This window comes from Salmo salar, unplaced genomic scaffold (genome assembly GCF_905237065.1).
Source record: "Salmo salar unplaced genomic scaffold, Ssal_v3.1, whole genome shotgun sequence".
Taxonomy (NCBI): domain Eukaryota; kingdom Metazoa; phylum Chordata; class Actinopteri; order Salmoniformes; family Salmonidae; genus Salmo; species Salmo salar.
Window position 1 is genome coordinate 252,613 of NW_025548266.1, and position 24,341 is coordinate 276,953.

A 24,341-nucleotide genomic window follows, 5' to 3' on the forward strand; every position below is an offset into this window, starting at 1 on the left:
CAGCATGGTAGAGTGTCTAGTGTTGGTTACCAGTTTAACAGCAGCATGGTAGAGTGTCTAGTGTTGGTTACCAATCTAACAGCAGCACGGTAGAGTGTCTAGTGTTGGTTACCAATCTAACAGCAGCACGGTAGAGTGTCTAGTGTTGGTTACCAATCTAACAGCAGCATGGTAGAGTGTCTAGTGTTGGTTACCAATCTAACAGCAACACGGTAGAGTGTCTAGTGTTGGTTACCAATCTAACAGCAACACGGTAGAGTGTCTAGTGTGTACACATAGTCCAGCAAAAGAAGAAAGAAAAAATAGAAAACACCCTACATTTTCTAAAACTGTTTGAATGGTGTCTGTGAGTATAACAGAACTCAAATGGCAGGTCAAAACCTGAGAGATTCCTTTACAGGAAGTGGCCTGTCTGACCATTTCTTGAACTTCTTTTCCATCTCTATCATTTACTAAGGATCTCTGCTCTAACGTGACACTTCCCACGTCGTCCATAGGCGCTCAGAGCCCGGGAAAAAACAGAATGTCGTCATTCCAGCCCCAGGCTGAAACACATTATCGCCTTTCTCAAGTGGCCGATCAAGGGACATTATATGCTGGCTTGAAAAATGGGTGTCTGATTATTTCTGGCTTGGTACTCTGCTGACATAATCTAATGTTTTGCTTTCGTTGTAAAGCCTTTTTGAAATCGGACAGTGTGGTTAGATTAACGAGAGTCTTGTCTTTAAATAGCTGTAAAATAGTCATATGTTTGAGAAATTGAAGTAATAGGATTTTTAACGTTTTGAAAATCGCGCCACAGGCTGCCAGTGGCTGTTACGTAGGTGGGACGCAAGCGTCCCACCTAGCCCATAGAGGTTAACAGAAAGATGGTTAGAAGTCATGAACAGAACCCTGCAGCACTCCAGTATTAACAGAAAGATGGTCAGAAGTCATGAACAGAACCCTGCAGCACTCCAGTATTAACAGAAAGATGGTCAGAAGTCATGAACCCTGCAGCACTCCAGTATTAACCTGTTAGGGCTAGGGGGCAGCATTGACACGGCTGGATAAAAAACATACCCGATTTAATCTGGTTACCACTCCTACTCAGTAACTAGAATATGCATATACTTATTACATATGGATAGAAAACACCCTAAATTTTCTAAAACTGTTTGAATGGTGTCTGTGAGTATAACAGAACTCAAATGGCAGGTCAAAACCTGAGAGATTCCTTTACAGGAAGTGGCCTGTCTGACCATTTCTGGAACTTCTTTGCCATCTCTATCATTTACTAAGGATCTCTGCTCTAACGTGACACTTCCCACGTCTTCCATAGGCTCTCATAGCCCGGGAAAAAAGAGAATGTCGTCATTCCAGCCCCAGGCTGAAACACATTATCGCCTTTCTCAAGTGGCCCATCAAGAGACACTAGCTTATGCGCGTGACCCCGACCGCCCCCGCCTTTGGGATTTTTTCCTCTGTTTGCCGAAAAGGAGATTCCCTGTCAGAATATTATCGCTTTCTCACGAGAAAAATGACGTAAAAATTGATTTTAAACAGCGGTTGACATGCTTCGACGCACGGCAATGGAATACTTTGAATTTTATTGTCAGGAATTGCGCCAAGCGCGACACTTCTTTACTATTTCGGATAGTGTCTGGAACGCACGAACAAAACGCCGCTATTCGGATATAACGATGGATTATTTTGGACCAAACCAACATTTGTTATTGAAGTAGACGTCCTGGGTGTGCATTCTGACGAAGACAACAAAAGGTAATGACATTTCTATAATAGTAAATATGATTATGGTGAGTGCTAAACTTGCCGGGTGTCTAAATAGCGAGCCCGTGATGCCTGGGCTATGTACTTAGAATATTGCAAAATGTGCTTTCACCAAAAGCTATTTTAAAATCGGACATATCGAGTGCATAGAGGAGGTCTGTATCTATAATTCTTAAAATAATTGTTATGCTTTTTGTGAACGTTTATCGTGAGTAATTTAGTAAAATGTTAGCGAATTCCCCGTAAGTTTGCGGGGGGTATGCTAGTTCTGAACGTCACATGCTAATGTAAAAAGCTGGTTTTTGATATAAATATGAACTTGATTGAACAAAACATGCATGTATTGTATAACATAATGTCCTAGGGTTGTCATCTGATGAAGATCATCAAAGGTGAGTGCTGCATTTAGCTGTCTTCTGGGTTTTGGTGACATTATATGCTGGCTTGAAAAATGGGTGTCTGATTATTTCTGGCTTGGTACTCTGCTGACATAATCTAATGTTTTGCTTTCGTTGTAAAGCCTTTTTGAAATCGGACAGTGTGGTTAGATTAACGAGAGTCTTATCTTTAAATGGCTGTAAAATAGTCATATGTTTGAGAAATTGAAGTAATATGATTTTGAAGATTTTGAAAATCGCGCCACAGGATGGCAGTGGCTGTTACGTAGGTGGGACGAATTCGTCCCGCCGGTCCCATAGAGGTTAACAGAAAGATGGTCAGAAGTCATGAACCCTGCAGCACTCCAGTATTAACAGAAAGATGGTCAGAAGTCATGAACAGAACCCTGCAGCACTCCAGTATTAACAGAAAGATGGTCAGAAGTCATGAACAGAACCCTGCAGCACTCCAGTATTAACAGAAAGATGGTCAGAAGTCATGAACCCTGCAGCACTCCAGTATTAACAGAAAGATGGTCAGAAGTCATGAACAGAACCCTGCAGCACTCCAGTATTAACAGAAAGATGGTCAGAAGTCATGAACAGAACCCTGCAGCACTCCAGTATTAACAGAAAGATGGTCAGAAGTCATGCCATCAACCTGAATACATTGTGATGCAACACTGAGATAATCATTAAACCAGCAACAGCTTTACTTGAATGACATCAATAATTCACTGTGTCAAAAGCCTTGGACAAATCAATTAACAAAGCAGCACAACGCTGTTGACTATACAATACCTTCTCTATAGTATGTATTACTATCAGTACATAGTAACTACTGTGAGTCAACAGCAGGTAGTAGGAATATTAGGACACTACAGCAGGTAGTAGGAATATTGGGACACTACAGCAGGTAGCAGGAATATTAGGACACAGGCAGTGAGTCAACAGCAGGTAGTAGGAATATTAGGACACTACAGCAGGTAGTAGGAATATTAGGACACAGCCAGTGAGTCAACAGCAGGTAGTAGGAATATTAGGACACTACAGCAGGTAGTAGGAATATTAGGACACAGCCAGTGAGTCAACAGTAGCAATATTGGCAGCAGCTGAATTCATGATCTATAACAGAGGAAGGACTGATGAGGGAGGAAGACCAGCTGAATACATGATCTATAACAGAGGAAGGAAGACCAGCTGAATACATGATCTATAACAGAGGAAGGAAGACCAGCTGAATACATGATCTATAACAGAGGAAGGAATGATGAGAGAGGAAGACCAGCTGAATACATGATCTATAACAGAGGGAGGAAGACCAGCTGAATACATGATCTATAACAGAGGGAGGAATGATGAGGAAGGAAGACCAGCTGAATACATGATCTATAACAGAGGAAGGAAGACCAGCTGAATACATGATCTATAACAGAGGGAGGAAGACCAGCTGAATACATGATCTATAACAGAGGAAGGAAGACCAGCTGAATACATGATCTATAACAGAGGAAGGAAGACCAGCTGAATACATGATCTATAACAGAGGAAGGAAGACCAGCTGAATACATGATCTATAACAGAGGAAGGAAGACCAGCTGAATACATGATCTATAACAGAGGAAGGAAGACCAGCTGAATACATGATCTATAACAGAGGAATGAAGACCAGCTGAATACATGATCTATAACAGAGGAAGGAAGACCAGCTGAATACATGATCTATAACAGAGGAAGGAAGACCAGCTGAATACATGATCTATAACAGAGGAAGGAAGACCAGCTGAATACATGATCTATAACAGAGGGAGGAAGACCAGCTGAATACATGATCTATAACAGAGGGAGGAAGACCAGCTGAATACATGATCTATAACAGAGGGAGGAAGACCAGCTGAATACATGATCTATAACAGAGGGAGGACTGATGAGGGAGGAAGACATGTTGATATTTTAGCAGCCAATCATTTAGCCAGATTTACCAATACAACCTCTGATCACATATCCAGTATTCATGACTCACCAACAAGGAGTTGAACGGTGGTTTCCTTCACCTGGCTGGTCAGTGTTGGAATGAAGCACCTGTATCTTCCAGCATCAGAGAGAGTAACTCTGGTCAGCTTTAAGGAGACGTTGCCGTTCTTCAGTTCTTCATGAAACATTGATGTCCTTCCACTGTAGGATGGAGACTGGTCCTCATTGGAGTCTCGACCTTGACGGTAAAGATGGACGTTTTCTTTTCTCAGGTTCGATCTTGTCCACTCCACTACCATCTCCTCAGCACTGACACTGGGTTTCAGGGAACATGGTAGAATGATGTCATCACCAGCTAAGGCAACGACTGGGTCAGCCGGTCCAACAACCTCAGACGACCCTGGAGAAAAACAGATGACACCCAGTTAAAGATGCCTGGTAACTTCCTGTTGTTCCATGGATTCTGGTCCACATGACCCCATTCATTCCTATGTGAAGACTCAACAGTGAATTGAAGCCAAATGAAGATGGTTAAGATGGTGTCTCATGTGGGAGATTTATGGAGATATAACATGCAGGCTGTTTGAGCTACTCCAGGAAGTGACGTTACAGGCTAGCTCAGTGCTGCCCCCTCTCATTAAGTAACTCAAGTTGAAGGCCAACCGGGGTACTGCAGGCTGCCATTAGACATAACATGCAGGCTAGCTCAGTGCTGCCCCCTCTCATTAAGTAACTCAAGTTGAAGGCCAACCGGGGTACTGCAGGCTGCCATTAGACATAACATGCAGGCTAGCTCAGTGCTGCCCCCTCTCATTAAGTAACTCAAGTTGAAGGCCAACCGGGGTACTGCAGGCTGCCATTAGACATAACATGCAGGCTAGCTCAGTGCTGCCCCCCCTCATTAAGTAGCTCAAGTTGAAGGCCAACCGGGGTACTGCAGGCTGCCATTAGACATAACATGCAGGCTAGCTCAGTGCTGCCCCCTCTCATTAAGTAACTCAAGTTGAAGGCCAACCGGGGTACTGCAGGCTGCCATTAGAAACAACATGTAGACAGTTTTAGATCTGGCATGTTGTGCCGAAAATCTTTGTTTCAAGTGTATTAGTCAACAAATAATCTCTTTGCCAAAATGTGTCATCTCTCCCATGTCTTATTGGACTAGTAGTTGTTCTGAAATGTTTATTTCTTGCCTACATTTGACTCCCTCCTCTATGTTTAATATAACACACATACATTAATATTATTATTATCCTGAAGTGAAGTTTGTTCTATAGAAAGTACTTGACTCTAGCCACAGAATTAAGGAAATTAGAAGGGGGGGGGTTCGGCAGGGTCAAATACTTTCTTTCGAACAAACTTCACATCACGTTAAACATAGAGGCTTGTTAACATAGAGGCAGGCTACTAAGATCAGTGAAATGTGCTAAACTGACAACAGAGAGAAGAGCAGAAATCTCAACTAGCAAGTCTCAGCAATGAAGAATTGAGTGTGTTCACATTACGCTGGGGGGGGATTTTCACACTGCAATCAGGCTGATGTGAGTCAGATGTTTGTGCTACCTGGGTACTTGGTACATAACTTTTATATTGTAAAACTCACAGGCAGCCAGTGCAGAGACCTTAAAACCGGTGTAATGTGTTCTCTGTCTGGTCTTGGTCAGTACCCTGCAGCATTCTGTATGTTTTACAGTTGACCAGACGATATAATGTCACAGCTATAAAGATGAGTCCTCTATCTCTATAGTCATTACCCCAATCTGAACACTCACTAAATTATACTTAACCGTAACATAACTCATGCTTCCAAATCTAACCCTAATTATTTAGACCTGGTGAGTCTACACTTCCTTGGCTTCAGCCACATTTAGAGAGGGGGCAGGCCGGCTTGTAAAGGTGTCGCCCCGGGTTGTTGTTCCATGAGCAAAACTATGATATTTATGACTAAAGAAAATACGTTTTACGATCTGAATTATTTGTATCTCTTCAACTGAGATGGTAAAACGTCTCCTCTTTTTAGTCATAAACATGGCGACACTTCCTTTAGTCTAACAATGTTCGCCGTTCTCTACTTTATGCGCCACTTCGATACAGTTACGATTTTCGTAACAATTTAGGAGAGCATTTTCACTAACTCTTTTCCTAACCTTAAAATAATTTAACTAATTATCCTAACCTGCTACGAAACAGTAACTTCCGTATGTTAGTATTGTGTAAATAGTGTTTGTCTACCAGACACCCTACAGCACCACCACACCCCAAACTGTCCTGTCTACCAGACACCCTACAGCACCACCACACCCCAAACTGTCCTGTCTGATCAGACAACACAGCGACGACAAGACATCTACATTTCCTGCACTTAATTCTCCCCGTTTCTTTCTTGTTAATATTATGTTCAGATAATAAAATAGCCTACAGGATAAATAATGAAGGAATAATGTTGTGTCCTACCTGTCGTTATCAATGAAACACTGATGAACAGAATCCCTAAACACCAGACCGCCGAGGTCGGAAAGGTCTTCATTTCACTACAAAACAAGTCTGACTCCAAGGTAAAGCTGTTTGTAACTGGTGAATAAAACTATTAGGAGTTTAGAAAAATAAACCAAAACAGTCGAAAGGCTAATTTATCAACGAACAGAATGTAACACGACGTCTGTTCCAGAAATAAAGGGCGGTGGAGTTTCACACTTTACTTTCACTTTCACTTACAGTACTTCTAGTTGCATATCATCTCGCGATATCTAGCTCCATCTAGTGCTCTGATATGAACATTAACTTCATACCATCTCGCGATATCTAGCTTCATCTAGTGTTCTGATATGGACATTAACTTCATGTCAAAATGTCCTAAAATACGCGCACAATTGTGAATCGTGAAAAGAATGTGATAACAAGTAAGCCGTAGTAAATATTTCAACTAGTAACAACTTGCGACGTGAAATGACCCAAGAACATTGATCATATAAAATATATGTGCTTTTCACTGTCAGTTGTTGACTAGCTAGACAGGTGTGAGCAGTATGGCAGAAATTACACTAATTTAATCAGAGAGGAAGGTAGAGTTATCACCATGTTGCTGCATGATACTGCAATATTAATTCAATATTAGAGATATACTCAAGGCCCTGGGGGCTGTAGGGGAACCTGGAATGGAGTATTTAGAAGATACTCAAGGCCCTGGGGGGCTAAGGCTAGGGGAAACCTGGAATGGAGTATTTAGAAGATACGTAAAGGGAAGTGAATTAAATTAAAAACAGTGGTTGTGATGTCATTCAGAACAGATTATAAAACAGGCTACATGAATGAGGAAAATAATTTATTTAATTCTATATGCTACAAAGACAAAAGCAATATCCTACCTACAATGGCAAGAAAAAGTATGTGAACCCTTGGATGTAATAACTGGTTGATCCTCCTTTGGCAGCAATAACCTGAACCAAACATTTTCTGTTGTTACGGATCAGACTGTTTCAGTTTTGCAATGTTCTTGGGATGTCTGGTGTGAACAGCTCTCTTGAGGTCCTGCCACTGCATCTCAATCGGGTTGAGGTCAGGACTCTGACTGGGCCACTCCAGAAGGTGTATTTTCTTCTGTTGAAGCCATTCTGTTATTGATTTACTTCTGTGTTTTGGGTCGTTGTCCTGTTGCATCATCCAACTTCTGTTGAGCTTCAATTGGTGGACAGATAGCCTTACATTCTCCTGCAAAATGTCTTGATTAACTTGGGAATACATTTTTCCGTTGATGATAGCAAGCTGTCCAGGTCCTGAGGCAGCAAAGCAGCCCCAAACCATGATGCTCCCTCCACCATACTTTACAGTTGGGATGAGGTTTTGATGTTGGTGTGCTGTGCCTTTTTTCTTTACACATAGTGCTGTGTGTTCCTTCCAAACAACTAAAGTTTTGTTTAATCTGTCCACAGAATATTTTGCTAGTGGCACTTTGGAACAGCCAGATGCTCTTTTGTGAACTTCAGACATGCAGAAATGTGGTGTCTCATCAGCGTAGGCTTTTTCCGTGGTGCCCTCCCATGAACACCATTCTTGTTTAGTGTTTTACATATTGTAGACTCGTCAACAGAGATGTTAGCATGTTCCAGAGATTTCTGTAAGTCTTTAGCTGACACTCTAGGATTCTTCTTAACCTCACTGAGCATTCACATACTTTTTCTTGTCAATGTAGATGATTTTTAATGGTTTTGCACAAAACAACCACAATACAACAAAAGGCCTATATTAGTTTCATGTTTAAATAAAATAAAATTATGCTGCAATATTCTAGAGACCAAAATGGGAAAATAAAGTAAATAATTGTAATAATTGAATTCTCCTCTCCTGTATGTTTTCTATCTCTGTAACATGTAACAGTATAACATTATACTGAACCTGTAACAATAATGCCTGAACCACAACACCTATCAGTTGATCTGTATAGACATGAAAAGTGAAGGCATTTACAATGTATCAACCATAATGCTATACAGTATATGACCAGTATATGACTGATGTTAAAGGACAGCTGCTGAATGAATAATACAACACACATTATATTAAAACACATTCCAATCAGAATAATACATGTATCAGTTAATAGATCACATTTGATCAAATGCCACTATTGTTCCATCAGGTGGAGCTACAATGTAACAACATACAGCATTGTGACTCACAGTTCTATATTAGAATTCCATGAGTTCCATTCTGATGGTTGTTATGGTGATCAGGTGATCTCAGCCTCACTCTTCTTCAACATGATCACCTGTTCAACACAGAAGTAGTTCATCAGTGTGGCCATGTATTTACTTATCCAATACAGAACCACTTAGAAATGGAAATCATATCAGATGATTTACTAGTCAATCCTGTGCTACTTAGAATCCTATCAAATTACTTCCAATGAGGCTCCTGCTTATGTCCAGCTCTCCAATATTGACTAATTATCAATACCAGGGATATTTAGTCCTTATCAATACCAGAGATATTTACTAATTATCAATACCTGGCCTATTTAGTCCTTATCAATACCAGGGATATTTACTCCTAAATGCATGTATTCATATCAGTGATGTATTTTGGTAGTTGACTCTAATCCATCCTACTTCTACTTCTACTAAGAGGTACCATAATATAGTACACACTGTGTTCAGAATACCATATTGTTCCCCTGCAGATGTTGTGTTGTAAGGCAGAAACTCACCTAATTGGTATTGGTGGGTCTTCCTGGGTACCCTGGTTTCCCCTAAACAGACAGTTATCAACACTTTAAACATGGTTCAATCAGAGCTACAGTTATCAACACTTTACAACATGTTCAATCAGAGCTACAGTTATCAACACTTTACAACATGGTTCAATCAGAGCTACAGTTATCAACACTTTACAACATGGTTCAATCAGAGCTACAGTGATCAACACTTTATAACATGGTTCAATCAGAGCTACAGTTATCAACACTTTAAACATGGTTCAATCAGAGCTACAGTTATCAACACTTTACAACATGGTTCAATCAGAGCTACAGTTATCAACACTTTACAACATGGTTCAATCAGAGCTACAGTGATCAACACTTTATAACATGGTTCAATCAGAGCTACAGTTATCAACACTTTACAACATGGTTCAATCAGAGCTACAGTTATCAACACTTTACAACATGGTTCAATCAGAGATACAGTTATCAACACTTTACAACATGGTTCAATCAGAGCTACAGTGATCAACACTTTATAACATGGTTCAATCAGAGATACAGTTATCAACACTTTATAACATGGTTCAATCAGAGATACAGTTATCAACACTTTAAACTAATATGACGTGGGACGTCACCGTCCCACCAGCGGTTCAACAGCCAGTGAAATATCAGAGCGCCAAATTTGAAAACAACAAAATGTCATAATTCAAATTTCTCAAACATACAACTATTTTATACCATTTTATAGATAAACATCTCCGGAATCCAACCACGTTGTCCGATTTCAAAAAGGCCTTACAGCGAAAGCAAAATATTAGATTATGTTAGGAGAGTACCCAGCCAAAGAACAACACAGCCATTTTCAAAGCATTTTCAAAGCAACGGTAGCCGTCCAAAAGCACAAAACCAGCTAAAATGATGCACTAACCTTTGACAATCTTCATCAGATGACACTCCTATGACATCATGTTAGACAATACATGCTTTTTTTTGTTCTATCAAGTTCATATTTATATCCAAAAACAGCATTTTACATTAGCGCGTGATGTTCAGAAAATATTTTGCCTCCAAAAATGCCGGTGAATCAGCACAACAAATTACAACATTTCTAAATTTATAATTACTCATTATAAACATTAATATTTTATCAAACTGTTATTCAAAGAATTATAGATTAACATCTGAATGCAATCGCGTTGACAGATTTCAAAATAACTTTACTGAGAGAGCACACTTTGCAATAATCTGAGTACTGTGCTCAGAAAAAAACAGCAGGCAATTATAGACACCGGCCATCTTGGAGTCATCTAAACGCATAAATAGCATTATACATATTCACTTACCTTTAATAATCTTCATCAGAGACACTTCCAGGAATCCCAGGTCCACAACAAATGTTGGTTTGTTCGATAAAGTTAATCATTTATGTCCAAATAACTCCATGTTGTTTGCGCGCTCACTAGGCTACTCAAAATGTACGGCGGGCAAGGGAAACGGTGACGACGAAAGTCAAGGAAAAAATCTATTTATGTTCATTCAAACATGTCAAACGTTGTATAGCATCAATCTTTAGAGCCTTGACAACGTGAAGTTTCAGTAATATTCGAACCGGACGTTTGCATTGCCTTGAAAAATGGTTTGGAACACAAAGGGAGTTCCCAAATGAACGCGCCCCCTGAACTGATGTGATATTCAGGCCACCTGGATATCAGCGTTCTCCTTCGGTCTGTGTTTCCTGCAAAGTGCTAAAACTACTTTCTAAGACTGTTGACATCTAGTGGAAGCCTTAGGAAGTGCTAATTGAGTCCTAACTCACTGTGTGTCAGAAAGGCAAGGACTTGAGAAAACTACAGGAACCAGATTTTCATTTCCTGGTTGGATTTTTCCAACACCCAGCGGGAATCCTATGTGGCTTTGGGAATCCCATAGCCTATCCAGGTATGATTAATCATTATCATTGATTAATCAATTTGCTTTTGCAAATTCATTCACGTCCAACTCCCACATTACTGATAGTTCATTAACATCTATAAATAGATTAAAATTGTCTTTGCAGCTTCCAACATTTTCCAAAATCAAACTTTGAAAAAATTAAGAAAATGTTTCCTTTAAATGTTTTGTAATAATGCGCAAGCTATCAGCGGAGGTGGTCACCACCCATAAAAGGATTGATTTCTGACCTCAGCAGCGATAACTAACCATTGCTGAAACATGAAATGGCTGAAATGAAGGGACAGGTGGAGAGAACTGAGCAACTATTGACAAAAGCAGGAATTGAAAACATTCTGCGTTTGAAATCTGAACAATTAAAAGTAATTGCAAATACTTATGACGATGAACAAGCACAAACTCTTCAACAAAATCATTTTCTACTTGCCAAAACTAAATACGATGTAATCCAAACTAGATAAATCTGTCGAGTCTATAAACAGGCAATTTGATAACATGCAAGCAGTTTTGTTGAAGGTTTCTCAAAGTTACTCAACAATGTTTAACTCCAAATGCTGCAGACCAAAGACGATCAGTTAACCTCTTACATCTAGACGTTCCGCTAGCGGAACACCTGCTCCAATATCCAATGATATCCAATGATAGGCGTGGCGCGAATTACGAATTCCTCAAAAATACAAAAACTTCAATTTTTCAAACATATGACTATTTCACAGCATTTTAAAGACAAGACTCTCCTTTATCTAACCACACTGTCCGATTTCAAAAGGCTTTACAGCGAAAGCAAAACATTAGATTATGTCAGCAGAGTATCAAGCCAGAAATAATCAGACACCCATTTTTCAAACTAGCATATAATGTCACAAAAACCCAGAAGACAGCTAAATGCAGCACTAACCTTTGATGATCTTCATCAGATGACACACCTAGGACATTATGTTATACAATACATGCATGTTTTGTTCAATCAAGTTCATATTTATATCAAAAAACAGCTTTTTACATTAGCATGTGACGTTCAGAACTAGCATACCCCCCCCGCAAACTTCAGAGGAATTTGCTAACAATTTACTAAATTACTCACGATAAACGTTCACAAAAAACAGAACAATTATTTTAAGAATTATAGATACAGAACTCCTCTATGCACTCGATATGTCCTTTTTGATGATATTCTTGCAATATTCTAAGTACATAGCCCAGCCATCACGGGCTAGCTATTTAGACACCCGGCAAGTTTAGCACTCACCAATATCAGATTTACTATTACAAAAGTTTGATTACCTTTTGTTGTCTTCGTCAGAATGCACTCCCAGGACTGCTACTTCAATAACAAATGTTGGTTTGGTCCAAAATAATCCATCGTTATATCCGAATAGCGGCGTTTTTGTTCGTGCGTCCCAGACACTATCCGAAATGGTAAATCAGGGTCGCGCGCATGGCGCAATTCATGACAAAAATCGAAATATTCCATTACCGTACTTCGAAGCATGTCAACCGCTGTTTAAAATCAATTTTTATGCCATTTTTCTCGTAAAAAAGCGATAATATTCCGACCGGGAATGTCCATTTAGCTAAACAGAGGAAAGAAAAAACAAAGCTTTCGGTCGACGCGGGCACGAGCCTGCGTCTCACAGTACTGTAACCAGCCACTACCCAAACGCGCTACTTTTTTTCAGCCAGAGCCTGCAAAGCCACGATTCAGCTTTTTGCCGCCTTCTGAGACCCTATGGCAGCCGTAGGAAGTGTCACGGGACAGCTAAGATCCTCACTCTTCAATAAACAGAGACAAGAAGAACGACACCTTGTCAGACAGGCCACTTCCTGCATGAAATCTTCTCAGGTTTTTGCCTGCCATATGAGTTCTGTTATACTCACAAACACCATTCAAACAGTTTTAGAAACATTAGGGTGTTTTCTATCCAAAGCCAATAATTATATGCATATTCTAGTTACTGGGCAGGAGTAGTAACCAGATTAAATCGGGTACGTTTTTTATCCAGCCGTGAAAATACTGCCCCCTAGCCATAACAGGTTAATGAACACAATGACTAAGTTGGATGACAGATCAGCAGAACTAATTGAAATCGCTGACCAAATGAATGATGAGAGCACTCAGGTGATGAAGATGGAAATATTGATTTCTAAGCAAGTGGAGGAAATCTCATCACTGAATCACTTGCTCCGTACTCAAGACCTCTATCTGCAAACCATGAAAGATATGTTTGAGACCGAAAGAAGCAAGTGCGACACTCACATGTCCAAAATCAGTATTCAAATCAAATCAAATGTATTTATATTGCCCTTCTTACATCAGCTGATATCTCAAAGTGCTGTACAGAAACCCAGCCTAAAACCCCAAACAGCAAGCAATGCAGGTGTAGAAGCACGGTGGCTAGGGAAAACTCCCTAGAAAGGCCAGAACCTAGGAAGAAACCTAGAGAGGAACCAGGCTATGAGGGGTGGCTAGGAAAAACTCCCTAGAAAGGCCAGAACCTAGGAAGAAACCTAGAGAGGAACCAGGCTATGAGGGGTGGCTAGGAAAAACTCCCTAGAAAGGCCAAAACCTAGGAAGAAACCTAGAGAGGAACCAGGCTATGAGGGGTGGCTAGGAAAAACTCCCCTAGAAAGGCCAAAACCTAGGAAGAAACCTAGAGAGGAACCAGGCTATGAGGGGTGGCTAGGAAAAACTCCCTAGAAATGCCAAAACCTAGGGAAGAAACCTAGAGAGGAACCAGGCTATGAGGGGTGGCCAGTCCTCTACTGGCTGTGCTGGGTGGAGATTATAACAGAACATGGCCAAGATGTTCAAATGTTCATAAATGACCAGCATGGTCAAATAATAATAATCACAGTGGTTGTAGAGGGTGCAACAGGTCAGCACCTCAGGACTAAATGTCAGTTGGCTTTTCATAGCCGATCATTGAGAGTATCTCTACCGCTCCTGCTGCCTCTAGAGAGTTGAAAAGAGCAGGTCTGGGACAGGTAGCATGTCCGGTGAACAGGTCAGGGTCCCATAGCCGCAGGCAGAACAGTTGAAACTGGAGCAGCAGCACGGCCAGGTGGACTGGAGTCATCATGCCAGGTAGTCCTGAGGCATGGTCCTAGGGCTCAGGTCCCCCAAGAGAGAGAAAGAACGAGAGAAAGAGAGAATTAGAGAGAGTATTCTTAAATTCACACAGGACACTGGAGAAATACTCCAGATATAACAGACTGACCCTAGCCCCCCGACACATAAACTACTGCAGCATAAACACTGGAGGCTGAGACAGGAGGGGGTCAAGAGACACTCTGGCCCCATCCGACGATACCCCAGGACAGGGCCAAACAGGCAGGATATAACCCCACCCACTTTGCCAAAGCACAGCCCCCACACCACTAGAGGGATAACTTCAACCACCAACTTACCATCCTGAGACAAGGCCGAGTATAGCCCACGAAGATCTCCGCCATGGCACAATACGAGGAGGGGCGCCAACCCAGACAGGAAGACCACGTCAGTGACTCAACCCACTCAAGTGACGCACCCTCCCAGGGACGGCATGGAAGAACACCAGTAAGCCAGTGACTCGGCCCCTGTAATAGGGTTAGAGGCAGAGAATCCCAGTGGAGAGAGGGATTGCTCCAGTGCCTTTCCGTTCACCTTCACACTCCTGGGCCAGACTACATTCAATCATAGGACCCACTGAAGAGATGAGTCTTCAATAAAGACTTAAAGGTTGAGACCGAGTCTGCGTCTCTCACATGGGTAGGCAGACCATTCCATAAAAATGGAGCTCTATAGGAGAAAGCCTTGCCTCCAGCTGTTTGCTTCAGAGTCCAGGAGGTACAGGGTGGCTCGAGGTCAGAACCTGGAGGACTAGAAAAACAGAGATGAAGGAAAAATCTTGACAAGACAAACTGGCAACAGACAAAGAGGTAACACATGAATACATACCCAGGAGATAATGGGGAAGATGGGCGACACCTGGAGGGGTGGAGACAATCACAAAGACAGGTGAAACAGATCAGGGTGTGACATGTTGAGCATCTGATCGCAGATCGCAGGATGGGGGAGGTTGGGCCTGGGCTTATGTTCTGCTGTCATGTTTGTATTTGTATTTGCCATTAGCTGCTGCCATATTCTCTTCGTGGGGTCCAGCAAAATTAAGGCAGTTAATATAATTTTAAAAACATTACAATACATTCACAACACACTGTGTGCCCTCGGGCCCCTACTCCACCACTACAGCACTAAATCCATGTGTATGTATCGTGCGTATGTTATTGTGCGTGTGCGTGTGTATACATGTGTCTGTGCCAATGTTTGTGTTGTTTCACATGGATCCCCATTAGTTCCTGCCAAGGCAGCAGCTACTCTTCCTGGGGTTTATTATGGATCCCCATTAGTTCCTGCCAAGGCAGCAGCTACTCTTCCCGGGGTTTATTATGGATCCCCGTTAGTTCCTGCCAAGGCAGCAGCTACTCTTCCTGGGGTTTATTATGGATCCCCATTAGTTCCTGCCAAGGCAGCAGCTACTCTTCATGGTGTTTGTTATGGATCCCCATTAGTTCCTGCCAAGGCAGCAGCTACTCTTGCTAGGGGGTTTATTATGGATCCCCATTAGTTCCTGCCAAGGCAGCAGCTACTCTTCCTGGGGTTTGTTATGGATCCCCATTAGTTCCTGCCAAGGCAGCAGCGACTCTTCCTGGGGTTTATTATGGATCCCCATTAGTTCCTGCCAAGACAGCGGCTACTCTTCCTGGGGTTTATTATGGATCCCCATTAGTTCCTGCCAAGGCAGCAGCTACTCTTCCTGGGGTTTATTATGGATCCCCATTAGTTCCTGCCAAGGCAGCAGCTACTCTTCCCGGGGTTTATTATGGATCCCCGTTAGTTCCTGCCAAGGCAGCAGCTACTCTTCCTGGGGTTTATTATGGATCCCCATTAGTTCCTGCCAAGGCAGCAGCTACTCTTCATGGTGTCCAGCAACATTAAGGCAGTTGTAAACAGTTTCAAATATTACATGACATTTCATAACACTTTACCAAATACATTTAGTGTGTTTCCTCAGGCCACTACTCTTCTATCACACATTTAAATACGGCATCCATGTGTAGGTGTGTCTGTGCCTGTGTGTGTTTGTGTCCCTTCACAGTCCCCGCTGTTCCATAAGGTGTTTTTTTATCTGTTTTTAAAATCTGATTCTCCTGCTGCATCAGTTACCTGATGTGGAATAGAGTTCCATATAGTCATGGCTCTATGTAGTACTGTGCACCTCCCATAGTCTGTTCTGGACTTGGGGACTGTGAAGAGACCTCTGGTGGCATGTCTTGTGGGGTATGCATGGGTGTCTGAGCTGTGTGCCAGTAGTTTAGACAGACAGCTCGGTGCATTCAACATGTCAATACCTCTTATAAATAAAAGTAGTGATGAAGTCAATCTCTCCTCCACTTTCAGAGATTGACATGCAGGTGTGGCTGGTGATGCTTTGATTTGGTTGTAGGTCCTCTTGGCATGGGTTCTCTCAGTGCAGGTCCTTCAGGAGGGGGTCTGGCTGGTCTGGGAGGGTGTCTCGCTGGTCTGGCTTGGGTGTCCGTTGCTCTGTTGCTCCTGTGTGAGGTGCTGGGTCTACGGTTGAGGTGACGTCCTTCAGGGCCCTGGCAAAAGTTGGGATTGCTGACTTGTAGAGGTGGACCTGGTCGTAAAGGCTGTTCAAGTCCAGGGTGGAGTGGTGGACCAGGTAGACATTAGGTTTTGAAGCACAGTCCAGGGAAAAGCTTGCATTCACCTGCTGTATGGTGGCAGGGTGAAAGTATTTTCTTGGTAGCAGGGTGGAGATAACCACATGTGCGTTGGGGAAAGTGGAAGAAGCTTTTCAATCACTCCCTTGAGTTCTGTGGACACCCTTTCCTGCTGGGCCCTCAGGTCATTTGTACCCATGTGAAATTATGATGTGGCTGGGGGACCCTCGTCTGTCCTCTGACAACAGCTCCAGGGGCCTAGTGTTTGGGCACCAGAGTTTAGACACCTTGTGTTTTGGAAAAAGTTTATTCCCTTGAATGTATTTGAGTCAATGAGGAGCACAATCTCTGGCTTATCAGGGGAGCTGACAGGGGGCTGTTAGGGGTCTGTTGCGTTGGTGGGCCCTGTGTTGTCTGTCCCATTGTGGTGTTGAGGTTGCATTGTTTGTAGTTTTCCTTTGGACATGAAGGAGAATCTTACAGAACTCTGCATGCAGGGTTTCAATGGGGTGTTTGTCCCATTTGATGAAATCTTGTTTTGCAAGTGGACCCCACACCTCGCTGGCATGAAGTGGACCCCACACCACGCTGCCATAAAGTGGACCCCACACCACGCTGCCATAAAGTGGACCCCACACCACGCTGCCATAAAGTGGACCCCACACCACACTGCCATAAAGTGGACCCCACACCTCGCTGCCATAAAGTGGACCCCACACCACGCTGCCATAAAGTGGACCCCACACCTCGCTGCCATAAAGTGGACCCCACACCATGCTGCCATAAAGTGGACCCCACACCTCGCTGCCATAAAGTGGACCCCGCACCATGCTGCCATAAAGTGGACCCCACACCACGCTGCCATAAAGTGGACCCCACACCACGCTGCCATAAAGTGGACCCCACACCATGCTGCCATAAAGTGGACCCCACACCTCGCTGCCATAAAGTGGACCCCACACCTCGCTGACATAAAGTGGACCCCACACCATGCTGCCATAAAGTGGACCCCACACCTCGCTGCCATAAAGTGGACCCCACACCTCGCTGCCATAAAGTGCGATTGGTTCAATGACATATTCAATTTCGTTTTAGCCACATTTTAATAGGTATTTCAATTTGAATTTGCTTTTTAATGGCGTAGAATGCCCTGCGTGCTTTCTCTCTCAGTTCATTCACTGCTTCATTAAGGTGTCCAGTTGAGCTTATTTTTAAACCTCAGTAATTGTAGTGTGTGGATTACTCTATATATTTTGTACCAGTTGAGAACTTTGGTCTAATTCCCTGAGATCTGGATCTTCTCTGGAAAATCATTATTTTAGTCTTTCTGGGGTTTACTGCCAGGGACCAAAACGCAGTGGGTAAAGTGCTCATCCTCTTGTTTATTAAAGAAAACACTTGATCAATACAAAACAAACGACAAAAACAGTCCAGTAAGGTGCACAGACTATACTAGAAACAACCACCCACAAAACCCAGTGAAAACAAACACAACTAAATATGGCCTCCAATTAGAGACAACAACAACGAACTGCCTCTAATTGGAGGTCATTGACAAAACTCACATAGAACTAGAAAAGCTAGATAAACATACAAATAAGAAAACTAGAACCTAAACCCACAATACCCAACCACACAAAACAAACACCGAGGGGCGTTGCTGGAGGCTCCGGGCTGGGGAGCGTCTCTGGAGGCTCCTGACTGGGGAGCATCGCTGGAGGCCCCGGCTGAGAGGCGTCGCTGGAGGCCCTGGGCTGAGAGGCGTCGCTGGAGGCCCCTGGCTGAGGGACATTGCTGGAGGCTCCGGGCTGAGGGGCGTTGCTGGAGGCTCCGGGCTGGGGAGCGTCTCTAGAGGCTCCTGACTGGGGAGCATCGCTGGAGGCCCCGGCTGAGAGGCGTCGCTGGAGGCCCTGGGCTGAGAGGCGTCGCTGGAGGCCCCTGGCTGAGGGACATTGCTGGAGGCTCCTGACTGAGGAGCTTCGCTGGAGGCTCCGGGCTGGGGAGCGTCGCTGGAGGCTCCTGGCTGAGGAGCGTCGCTGAAGGCTCAGGGCTGAGGAGCGTCGCTGAAGGCTCAGGGCAAAGGAGCGTCGCTGAAGGCTCAGGGCTGTAGGCAGTCTCTGTAAGCTCCGGACTGTAGGCCGTCTCTGTAGGCTCCGGACTGTAGGCCGTCTCAATAGGCTCCGGACTGTAGGCCGTCTCTGTAGGCTCCGGACTGTAGGCCGTCTCTGTAGGCTCCGGGCTGTAGGCCGTCTCAGTAGGTTCTGGACGGGGAACTGTCGCCGGAAGCTCTGGACGGGGAACTGTTGCCGGAAGCTCTGGACGGGGAACTGTCGCCGGAGGCTCTGGACTGGGCAGGCGCACTGGATGCCTGATGCGTGGGGCTGGCTTAGGAGGCGCCAGACTAGTAACCCGCACCACAGGGCTAATGCGAGGAGCAGGAACAGGATGTACTGGGCTGGGCAGGCGCACTGGAGGCCTGATGCGTGGGACTGGCTTTGGTGGCGCCAGACTAGTGACACGCACCTCAAGGCTAGTGCGGAGAGCAAGAACAGGACGTACTGGACTGGGCTGACGCACTGGAGGAAGAGTACGAGGAGCAGGAACAGGATACACTGGGCCATGAACCCTCACCGGCGGTCTGATGCTTACAACTTGCATCACCGGTCCTGGCTCGATGCTGGCTCTAGCATGACACCTGTGAGGAGCTTTTACCAAGCACACCAGGCTGTAGCTGCGCACTGGCGATACTGTGCGTATCTCCGCATAACATGGTGCTTGCTTGATCCGTTGCTCCCCCATAGTAAGCACAGGTGCTCCTTCGTGCCCTTTCTGCCAGTACCTCTCTCCGAATCTCACGTCAAGCTCCTCGCTTGATTCCTTGACTGGCTCCTCTTTGCTCCACGGCTCTCTCCTGTACGCCCGGGAAGTTAGGTCAGTGCTCCCCCTGACTCAGCCCAACTCCCCGTATGCCCCCCCAAAATGTTTTTGGGGCTGCCTCCTCACCTCCTGAAATGGAGGATATAATGCCTCATACCTCCGTCGTTCTCTCTTAGCTTCCTCCAGCTCCTCCTTCGGGCGCTGGTACTCCCCAGCCTGCCTCCATGGTCCTTTACCATCCAGGATCTCCTCCCATGTCCAGGACTCCAAATAGCTCTCTTGCTGCTCTTTCCTCTGCTGCTTGGTCCTTCTTTGGTGGGTGGTTCTGTAACAAGCGTCGTTGAAGGGGGACCAAAACTTAGCGGTTAAAGTGCTCATCCTCTTGTTTATTTCAGAAAACACTTGATCAATACAAAACAAATGACGAAAACAGTCCAGTAAGGTGCATAGACTATACTAGAAACAACCACCCACAAAACCCAGTGAAAACAAACACAACTAAATATGGCCTCCAATTAGAGACAACAACAACGAACTGCCTCTAATTGGAGGTCATTGACAAAACTCACATAGAACTAGAAAAGCTAGATGAACATAGAAATACGGAAACTAGAACCTAAACCCACAATACCCAACTACACAAAACAAAAAACCCCATGCCACGCTCTGACCAACTACAATGACAAATAACCCCTTTTACTGGCCAGGACGTGACATACACATTGATTTAATTATGTCATATGTTTCACCCCCAATAACTTTGTAGAACAGTCCTGTATGCCAAATAGAATCAAATGCTTTTTGGAAGTCGATAAAGCAAGCGTATATTTTGGTATTATTTTGGTGGACATGTTTATCTATCAGGGTGTGTAGGGTGTAAATATGATCAGTTGTGCGATGTTTTGGTATAAATCCAATTTGGAAGTTTAGAACTCTTACATTTCTAATACTACAGAAAACCTTCCTCAGGTTACTGTTCACACAAATGCCTCTGTAATTGTTAGGGTCAAATTTGTCGCAGTTCTTAAAGATTGGGGTTATGAGTCCTTGATTCCAGATGTCAGGGAAATAACCTACACTCAGGATCAAATTAAACAGTTTTAATGTAGCCAATTGAAATTTTGCACTAGTGAGTTAGAGCATCTCATTTAGGATGCCATCAGGTCTGCATGCATTCAATTTGAGAGCCTGAAGTTTTTATAGAGCTACTGGTCAGTAATTGGGGAGTCCAATGGATTTTGATGGTACTTTATAGCTTTTTCTAATCCATTCAATTTCTCATGAATTTGGCATTATTCTGCGTTTGTGTAAATTTGAACGGTGTTATAGAGTGTTTTAAAATGGGTTGTCCATATGTCACCATTTTGTATCGCTAATTCCTCTTGTATAGATTTTTTTAGTTTTTTCCAATTTTGCCAGAATTTGTCTGTGTTTATGGACTCCTCAATTAGTATCAGCTGCTTGCTGTTGTACTGTGCTTTTTTGGTTCTGAGTGTACGTTTATAGAGTTTTAACTTCTATGGGCTACGTGGGACGCTAGCGTCCCAACTGCGGCACACACTATCAACAGCCAGTGAAACATCAGAGCGCCAAATTTGAAAACAACAAAATGTCAAAATTCAAATTTCTCAAACATACTTCTATTTTACACCATTTTATAGATAAACATCTCCTTAATCCAACCACATTGTCTGATTTCAAAAGGCTTTACGGCGAAAGCATAAAGTTAGATTATGTTAGGACAGTACATAGACAAAACATTACACACAGCCATTTTCAATGCAAGAACAGGCGTCACCAAAAGCAGAAAACCAGCTAAAATTATGCACTAACCTTTGACAATCTTCATCAGATGACACTCCTAGGACATTATGTTAGACAATACATGCATTTTTTGTTCTATCAAGTTTATATTTATATCCAAAAACAGCATTTTACAGTGGCGCGTGATGTTGAGAGAATATTTTGCCTCTAAAAATGCCGGTGAACCAGCACAACAAATTAAAAAATACTATTCATAAACCTTGATAAAATATTAAACTGTTATTCAAAGAATTATAGATTAACATCTCCTGAATGCAATCACGTTGACAGATTTCAAAATAACTTTACTGGGAGAGCACACTTTGCAATAATCTGAGTACTGTGCTCAGAAAAACAGCAGGCAATTATAGACACCGGCCATCTTGGAGTCATCTAAACGCATAAATAGCATTATAAATATTCACTTACCTTTAATAATTTTCATCAGAAGGCACTTCCAGGAATCCCAGGTCCACAATAAATGTTGTTTTGATCGATAAAGTTCATCATTTATGTCCAAATTACTCCATGTTGTTTGCGCGTTCAGTAGGCTACTCAAAATGTAGGGCGCGCAGAAACCTTCACGACGAAAAGTTTGAAAAAAAGTTCTATTTACGTTTGTTCAAACATGACAAACATTGTATAGCATAAATCTTTAGGGCCTTTAGAACGTGACACTTCAGTAATATTCCAACCGGACCCATGCATTGTCTTGAAAAAAGTTTTGGAACACAGGTCCCATCTAACGTGAACGCGCCCTATGAACTCAAGGGATTTTCTGGTAACCTGCTTACCAGTGTTCTCCTTCGGTCTGTGTTTACCGCAAAAGGTTCAACAACTTTCTAAGACTGTTGACATCTAGTGGAAGCCTTAGGAAGTGCTATTTGAGTCCTAACTCACTGTGTGTCAGAAAGGCAAGGACTTGAGAAAACTACAGGAACCAGATTTTCATTTCCTGGTTGGATTTCTCTCAGGTTTTTGCCTGCCATATGAGTTCTGTTATACTCACAGACATCATTCAAACAGTTTTGTAAACTTTATTGTGTTTTCTATCCAAATCTACTAATTATTTGCAAATATTTGACTCTGGGTTTGAAGTATTAGGCCGTTTACTCTGGGCACGCTTTTCATCCAAAAGTGAAAATACAGCCCCCTAGCCCAGACAGGTTAAAGTCTCACAGAAATGAAGGTGTAATTCACATTATTTGTGTCTCTGTGCTTTTGGTTGGATAGTGTTCTAAGTTTTATCCTTATAATTTTGCATCAAACCAGTTTCATCTGTGATCTTTTTTGTTTTGTTTTTCTCAATTTCACGTGTGCTTCTTTTGCCGTTTGCCTGAATATATAGTTGATGTTTTTTACTGCTAGATTGATGCCTTCTTTACTGTGAGTGAATGTGGTATCCAGACAGTTATCTAAGAGTGTTTGGATATTTTGGTTACCTTTCTGGTATTCTTCTGTGCTGTTTTTTTTCTCTCTCTCTCCCTCCCTCTCACTCTCTTTCCGTCTCTCTCCCTCTATCTCTATCTCTACTACTATCTTTCTCTTTTTTTCTTCTTTTTCTTTTTTTCTCTATCGCTCTTCTCTCTCTGTGTCTCTCTTCTCGCTAGGCCCCTTCCTTCTTTCATACACATATTTCACACCTCTCAGTCCTTCTCAGCAGAGAGGAAGTACAGATGGGTGGAGAGGAGAGGTGGGGTAGGGGGGTTGGACAGCCTACAAGCCACAAGAGTTCAGAGAGTTAGTAATCGACACGTTGAGATGGAACGCCACTGTGTTCTACTCTGTGAGTTTAATGTTATCTATTTGCTTTAAAATCTGTATAGTTTAATATCTATATGCTTTAATATCTGTATAGTTTAATATCTATATAGTTTAATATCTATATAGTTTAATATCTATATGGTTTAATATCTATATGCTTTAATATCTGTATAGTTTAATATCTATATAGTTTAATATCTATATAGTTTAATATCTATATAGTTTAATATCTATATGGTTTAATATCTATATGCTTTAATATCTGTATAGTTTAATATCTATATAGTTTAATATCTATATGGTTTAATATCTATATGGTTTAATATCTATATAGTTTAATATCTATATGGTTTAATATCTATATGCTTTAATATCTGTATAGTTTAATATCTATATAGTTTAATATCTATATAGTTTAATATCTATATAGTTTAATATCTATATGGTTTAATATCTATATGGTTTAATATCTATGTATATAGTTTAATATCTATATAGTTTAATATCTATATGGTTTAATATCTATATAGTTTAATATCTATATAGTTTAATATCTATATATTTTTTATATATGTATAGTTTAATATCTATATGGTTAAATATCTATATATTTTTAATATCTCTATAGATGGCAGTAACTTTACAAGCACTAATTATGGTCAATTTAGACTGAGAATAGTATCTAAACATTTTTATCTGAATGTGCAAATAGTCAGGAATGATTCGCAAGGAAGGTGGATTCTTTTGAGTATGAAAGTGGATGAAAAAAAAGATTTGACTCATTAATCTATATGGTCTAAATCAGGATGATCCATACTTCTTCGAAAACATTTATAGCAATTTATTGAACTTACAGGCAACAAATGATCTAATGAGCTAATCTACTAGGAGACTGTTTACCT

General features: G+C 42.2%; 1 protein-coding gene across 5 annotated transcripts in view; it reads right to left on the reverse strand.

The window, feature by feature from the left end:
* LOC106591299 (butyrophilin-like protein 2) overlaps positions 1-6,829 on the reverse strand; it is a 111,439-nt gene extending 104,610 nt beyond the window's left edge. For all 5 annotated transcript variants that reach the window (XM_045712120.1, XM_045712119.1, XM_045712121.1 and 2 more), the window contains exons 1-2: positions 6,573-6,829; positions 4,171-4,521 (exon numbers count right to left, since the gene is read on the reverse strand). In XM_045712120.1, the coding sequence (XP_045568076.1) occupies positions 4,171-4,521; positions 6,573-6,645 (424 nt within the window). In that variant the 5' untranslated portion in view covers positions 6,646-6,829. The remainder of the gene's footprint in view (positions 1-4,170; positions 4,522-6,572) is intronic.
* Between the last annotated feature and the right edge of the window lie 17,512 nt (positions 6,830-24,341).